This window comes from Electrophorus electricus, chromosome 3 (assembly GCF_041902795.1).
Source record: "Electrophorus electricus isolate QZ-2024a chromosome 3, ASM4190279v1, whole genome shotgun sequence".
Taxonomy (NCBI): Eukaryota; Metazoa; Chordata; class Actinopteri; order Gymnotiformes; family Gymnotidae; genus Electrophorus; species Electrophorus electricus.
In genome coordinates, this window is record NC_137499.1 from 30,444,843 (window position 1) to 30,451,900 (window position 7,058).

Sequence of the window (7,058 nt, forward strand, 5' to 3'; positions counted from 1 at the left end):
TGTTAACTCAACAATGAAATGACATATACCACTATAGTACAATAGTACACCACCGTCACCCGGAAGACACGTGTCATTACTTTAAAAACTCGCTTACCCATAAACAGTTTTAAATGTGATTCAGGTAACCAGCTGACTCCTCACATGATACATATTTTCGATTCAGTGGTGGAACAGGCACCACTAGCTAAATAGTATGAAATATTACAGTCTGGTCTGAGTCTTCGGTTGCACATTAGATAAAACGTGAAGTAATTGCCCAGTGTGGTCCAGCAGTAATTCAAGCTGTGAAGAATAACCGATCCAGATTATCATTATCTCCGGTAAGGTATCGACTGGTTAAACCAACACTAGCTAGCTATAGCTATGAAAGTCTTCATTATATAGCCTAAAGAGCTTATATGATTATTTCCATGTTGTCAACGCAAGTTTAAATGCGAACTTGAAATGGCAATTTCATTTCATTGTTCCAAAATACAGTCAATACACAATTATTGGCTTGTCTAAATGAGAACATATTGGTAATTAGGTTGCGTCAGGTAACATTACAGGTTACCTGACTAAAACAGTCATCTGATTGTCTCTCAGATGTCACTTGACATCCTGAGGGATCTCTTTGTGTTCGCTGTTTGCAGACTGTAGCTTAGTAAAGATACGGCAAGATGAGTCCAGAAATGAAGACCCTACTTAACATCTTCATTTTGGGTTTTGGCTTCATGTTCATGTTCGCTGCCTTCCAAACCTGTGGTAACATTGAAGTAAGATGATATGTTTTCTAAACACCAGTACGCACATTTTATACTGTTGTAGTTGTAAGATATTACAAAAGATCTAAAAAGTGACAGCTTAATTCTGACTGGTCTTTTCACAGCAAACTGTGATAAAGAGTTTCAACAGCACAGAATTCCATGGTAGTGGCTACACAAGGTATAAGCTACTTTTCATAATTTGCTGTTTATAATGGCTGTTGCCACAGCTGTGAATATGAGCTTGCTTGTCTTTCCGTGACAGTAGTTTGTATTTGTGATCATGTGACCTTGCTGATAATTCCTTTTGTGAGATCAGACGGCTAACTAGAATTTTCAGGAACTTCATAATAATATGTGTTTGTGTTGTAACCTAATAAATGTTTGTATTACTTTTCTTGGTTAGGTTCTTTTGACTTATTTATGAATTGTTTGCAACAAGGCAGTTAAACATTCTTGTAATTAAATGCATAGTTTGTGTTTGGAATTTTATTGCATTGTAAATGTGGAATGTGCACAGCCATTAGCATTCTTTCTTAGATTTACATAAGCAAGCTAACACACTTCTCTGCTAGCAACTCTTGTAATGTGACAGTGACACACATTTGTTCCCAAACTAATTTAGCCACTTGATTCTTTTTGATAGCATGGCAATTATCTATGGAGTCTTCTCAGCATCAAATCTAATTGCTCCCTCAGTGGTCGCTGTCATTGGACCTCAGTTGTCACTGTTTTTCAGTGGTTTAGTTTACAGGTAAGGCCAGATGGATGTGCATGTATGCTTTTTCTCATTTCCTGTACTTAAATTAAATTGTATGTTGTGCTGTTCCTTTTGTACATATATTGGTCATTTCAGTAATAGGGCAAAAATGTATTGTCCTGAAAACATATTTTTATGGATACTTTTTTCTGTTCTCTTTTTTAGTGGATACATTGCTATGTTCATCCACCCTTTTACGTGGAGTTTCTACACCGCTTCTGTCTTAGTTGGAATTGCAGCAGCAGGTGGAGTGTGACGATCTTTTCCTTTGTCAAGGGTTCCCCATAAATTCTTGTCACCTCCTATTTTTGCATCTTAATTGATGAATCTTTGTATTCATAGTACTGTGGACAGCTCAGGGGAACCTCCTCACCATCAATTCCACTGACTCCACCATTGGACGAAACAGTGGAATATTCTGGGCCCTGCTACAATTCAGGTGCTGTATGTTTGCTGACTTGTTTTTGGCTGGTTTAGTTTTTTGTTATCACTAAGATGTATGAATCCTAATCAACAAGGGAGATTACTGGTGTTTTTTGTGTGTTTTGCAGCTTATTCTTTGGGAATCTGTACATATATGTTGCTTGGCATGGCAAGGCTCACATAACAGGTGAGGATGTTTTCCCCCTGGCATCAGTATGCATGTGCAGTAGTTGCAGATATAAATATGACAACTCTGTCAACACTCTGTGTGTCAGATGAGGACCGTCAGAGAGTGTTCATCCTGCTCACCGTCATTAGTCTAGTTGGCAGCTTCCTCTTCTTCCTCATTCAACGGACAGAGCCGGAGTCTACATCTTCTGAGGTGACTGAGTCACTGCTGCCGAAGGAAGTCTGTGAGAGTAACTCAGTGGCAGTGTGAGTATGAAAATTCAAATTTGTACATATTAAATGTGCACATTCAGTGCTTGCTAAGGGAGAAAAAAAGATCTGTGTGTGTGTTCTGTGTAGTGAGACCAAGGGTCTAGCAGCTCAGGCTTTGGATGCATTCAGTAAGTTTTTACTTATGCACTACACTAACATACTATAGACACATACTATAAACACTTAAGCTTTCAAAATTCTCCTAATGTTTGCTGAATAAACAGAGAAAGCTGTTCAGCTGGCTGTGACCAAAGAAATGCTGCTCTTGAGTATATCCATCGCATATACAGGTAGGCACAAATTTATGAAGGACGATTTTTTTTGCCACCTAATTTATCTATAGAATGACATTTTGTTTGTTAAAAATGTTCAGCTTTAATAGGCCTAGTAGTAGTACCCTTAGTACTATTAATACTAATAGTACCCTTAGGTTTATGTAATTTGTTTATTTTGTGAGCTTTGCCATGATACTTTCCTTTCTGTAGGCCTGGAACTGACATTTTACAGTGGGGTGTATGGGACCTGCATTGGAGCTATGACTCTCTTTGGGGATAACGCGAAGAGCCTCATTGGTCTTTCTGGAATTTTTATTGGTATTGGGGAAATACTTGGTAAGGCAGTATAACTCAACAGCAGCAAGTTTCCTGACTTCCTCAATGTCTTTCAAACAATAAAACATATAATGACATGTTTTTTTTTTTTTGTTCAGGTGGATCCATATTTGGAATGCTGAACCAGTTCAATCGCTTTGGAAGGAACCCAGTGGTGTTGTTGGGACTGTTTACCCATTTCTTGGCCTTCTTCTTGATCTTCCTCAACATAGCCAGTGACGCACCCTTGGCCCCCGAGGAAGGCACCAATCTGCAGGGATTCATCACTCCAAAGTATGTAGAGAACAGCAAAAAAAAAAGGACTCAATATAGATGCATAGTTCTGCCAAACAATGCTAGTATCGGTATCAGTAAAAATGTTATGTTGGCTAGCGTGGCCTTAATTTAAGTAAAAAAAAAAATGCTAGTGGTATTGTTTAGCATTATTTATCAGTAATTTATCTATGGTCTGATTGGGCTTGTCTTGACTCTTCTCTCGTTATTCCTGTTGGTGTATGGGATCAGCGTAAGCGTGGCATTGCTGTGCAGTTTCCTGCTGGGACTGGGTGACAGCTGCTTTAATACTCAGCTTCTCAGCATTGTGGGATTCATATTCCGTGATGACAGTGCCCCAGCATTCGCGGTTTTCAAGTTTGCACAGGTAAACATTGCACAGGTGTTGTCTGTCTAGTAGTCAGTTTAGGTCATGGAAGAATTTAGATGTTTGTAAAGAAACATCTAAATCTGTGAGGTTTAAAGTTTTAATGCATAGAAATCACCACTTCCACAGTCATTTGTGGAACAACAGAAACTTTTAATGTTCTTGTGCACTTCACATTTACACAGTACTAACTGCTTTCTCTCCCCATGGTCTACGCAGTCCATTACTGCAGCTTTGGCATTCTTCTACAGTAACTATCTCCTACTGCAGTGGCAGCTCCTCATAATGGTGGTGGTAGGTTTCATTGGCACACTCTCCTTCTTTGTGGCTGAGTGGACGGCTGTCAGCCACCGAAGGGACTCTGATTATGACAGCATATAATGACATATTATGACTGCATATAATGTTTGGAGCTGGTTGGAATGTTGCAGCAGAAGACTACGTTAGTGCAACTTCCTCTCCAGTGTTCACCTTCTTCCAGCTGCGTGTTGGAACTTCAGCTGGCAGAGACAGTGAATGAGCAGTGAACAAGCAGTCCTGCAGAGATGTGTTTAGGTGATTTGTTCTTGATGACCAATCATAACCCTGAGAACATTCTGAACTTGGCCTTTCAGCCAAGGGGAAAACTTGTCCCTGTATCCTTTTTTCTTTATCAGAGCCAATCAGGTACACACAAGAATCTTTGTTGTTTTTTTATATACTAAGCCATTACTGTTTGATCTTGATGTTTTCATATTAGAAATTTTGTTTTTATTTTACTCCTCAAATTCACCCCAGGTTCAGATTATGATTTTGGCCTCAGATCCCCTTGATTTCAAACATCTTTAGCTGTTTCAGTCCCATGCCACAGCATGATTATTTAATGTTAATTTAATATAACACACAGCAAAACTATATAATGTTAACACAAAATGAATATCTTCCCATTTAAGGTCACAATTTATTTTCAAAATTTAGAACAGTTAGAGTAGTATAGAAACCCTAAACTCCAAAAAAGAAATTGAACCAAAACACAAAAGTATACCTGCATTAAGCCAAAGAACTGTGCTCTACTTCTTAGCACTGTGCTTGTATTTAGTTCAGGTGGATCCTTTTCTTTGACCTATTTCTGAAGTAAATGTTCAATAATATAGGTAAAAAAAAGAGATTTAAAACCTGTAGATCATCATGTCATGAGAATCTGCTTGTGGATACCAGCATCAATTAAAACATACTATGATGAAGTGCATGTATCATATAGCTAGAGTATTTATTTGATAATGCTGTAATGGAACATACTGAGGCAAAACCACAAATTTCAGCTCTTCTGACAACTGGAGTTTTATGCTTGGAGAGTTTTCTTTGATGTTGCCAGTCACTAAGCACCCATGGAATATTTTATGTCTACATTGGACACAAAAATTGATCTTCTGAATTACTTTCCCATTTTTTACAGAATGTAACTTATCTTAATTTAGAGTTTATTTCTATGAGTAGGTAGGAGATGCATATTAACTCTGGGGTGGTGCTGTTGATTATGTGGTGTTTTGGACTTCTCAGCTTGAATACAAGCCAAGCTAAAGGATGTTGAGGGACATTTGAGTAGATGTAAATGGTAGACTTAATTTATGAATATTTGTTTACTTTAGTCATATACTGTTATACTGTTAACAAACTGTTAATTGAATCAGGATTTTCTGCTTGTTTTTATATACATGTGATTAAAATTTATTTTGCACCTTTCCTGTTTCTTGGTAGTGATATTTTATGATGGGTTAAAAAGCAAACACTTATCGTTCTTATGACTTTTATTTATTAGTTATGGTTTTCTTAACTGAGGCATATCTAAAATTCAACATATCTAAAACTAATTTTATTAAGAATATATAAATTAGCCTTTTTAGGACGTCATGGCTGTAATTCCAGGTGATCTACTGTGTCCTTGAGGAAGCCTGTAAGGAAACATTCCTTATAGTTATGGCAAACAGTTATTTTTTAAATCTTATCAATTAGTAGTTCAGACAGTTGTTAGCTTCAAATTTAGCAGATTAGCAGGAAAAGTGCGAAGAAGAAAGTTGTGTGTGTGACATGCCATCACAGAAGGAAATGTGAATTGTCTTCTTCATATTCAGATTAGTTAACATAAGAGATGTTGTCATTTCAGAGGCTGTCTCTCAATTTTTGCAAATATCACCCCATTAAGAATGCTCCTAAACCTATGATTATAAAGTGTAAATTATTTAAAGCAAAAACAGGGTCTTAATGTTTGTTTCATTTCATAGTCTAAAACAGGCTATGAGCAAAGTAACAAATGGAGAACATCATAAATCCATGTGTGTGTGTGTGTATATATATATATATATATATATATATATATATATATATATATATATAAACTAATATTGCCCAATCAGAACTAACATGGTACACCACAACTTTCCCACCAAACCAACCACCCATTTATGTTTTCCTTCTCAATCAAGTGGCTATGATGAGGTTAAATGAAATATTGCATCAGGTCCTCTTGGAAATAAACACATATATGATAAAAGACTTAGACAATGACTACTAGACACTGAGCTTTTATTGAGAGTCAGATTATGTCCTAAGTAAGGTTATTTTTTTATAAACTAAATAAACACTCAAAATAATGCTAAAATAGACATAAGGACAGATCTTGTAGAGCATTTAAAGAAAAAAAAAACAGATGTCATTCCATGGTCACATGATTGATGAAAATTATCATAGCTGTGAGCTTTAAAGTTAGAGTGCTGGGGACCTGGACATGTCTGTGAAATTATAGTCTAATGAACTCATACCCCCTTCCACCCCCCAGATTATGTTTCCATCTTCCTCTGATAGCTCTGAAGTAATTAACCCCCCACTGAGCATACAGAGAATAGCACCTAGAGGTGGATTACAAAGTGCACAAAGAGGTCATGCTTGGGTCCTGTGAATCATTAAAGCCCCATTTGGTTGTGTTCAGAGTCATCTGCAGACAGCCGACCCTGGTTGACCCAGCCTACCCAGCGTGCTCATTTCTAGGAGACAGAGAGGGTGATCTGTCGGAGCAAGCAGGGGAATGCGCGAGTCAGAGTATTGCTTTGCTTGCACAATTCATTGCAGGCAGAGAACAAGGAAATGCTATTTTTGCAAGTGGTACATACATTAAGTGCATGTTACAAAGTTTTAGTAGAGGAAACACTGGTTGATTGGTGTGTCAATGTTGAGGGGAACCTAACAGCCTGCTACCCCACCCCAGCACTGTTAATGACTGACCACTCATTTCCAAGTGTGTGGTTACACATTCACAACAGTCTTGAACTTGATAAAGTTCTTGTGTTAAGCAGCAGTGTTTTGTTAGTGGCATATTAGATTTTTGGCATGGGTGTAGGTCTGTGTCTTATGGGACAGCTCAGGGCATGAGGCTCTGTTGAGGGTTTGGTAATGTGGTTCTG

The 7,058-nt window shown here is 37.6% G+C and overlaps 1 protein-coding gene across 2 annotated transcripts; it reads left to right on the top strand.

Annotated features, from left to right (window-relative positions):
- Positions 1-128: 128 nt before the first annotated feature.
- Positions 129-5,343, top strand: mfsd11 (major facilitator superfamily domain containing 11). Of its 2 annotated transcripts, none has more exons than XM_035525326.2 (14): positions 129-323; positions 589-758; positions 872-927; positions 1,393-1,500; positions 1,672-1,751; positions 1,849-1,945; positions 2,058-2,116; positions 2,205-2,364; positions 2,458-2,498; positions 2,595-2,660; positions 2,856-2,981; positions 3,080-3,254; positions 3,486-3,621; positions 3,841-5,343. In XM_035525326.2, the coding sequence occupies exons 2-14, from the start codon at positions 663-665 to the stop codon at positions 4,000-4,002; spliced, it is 1,362 nt and encodes a 453-aa protein (XP_035381219.1). In that variant the 5' UTR covers positions 129-323; positions 589-662; the 3' UTR covers positions 4,003-5,343. The 2 variants fall into 2 exon arrangements, with proteins under 2 accessions (XP_035381219.1, XP_035381187.1); XM_035525294.2 differs by having other exon boundaries at positions 636-758.
- The last annotated feature ends 1,715 nt before the right edge of the window (positions 5,344-7,058 follow it).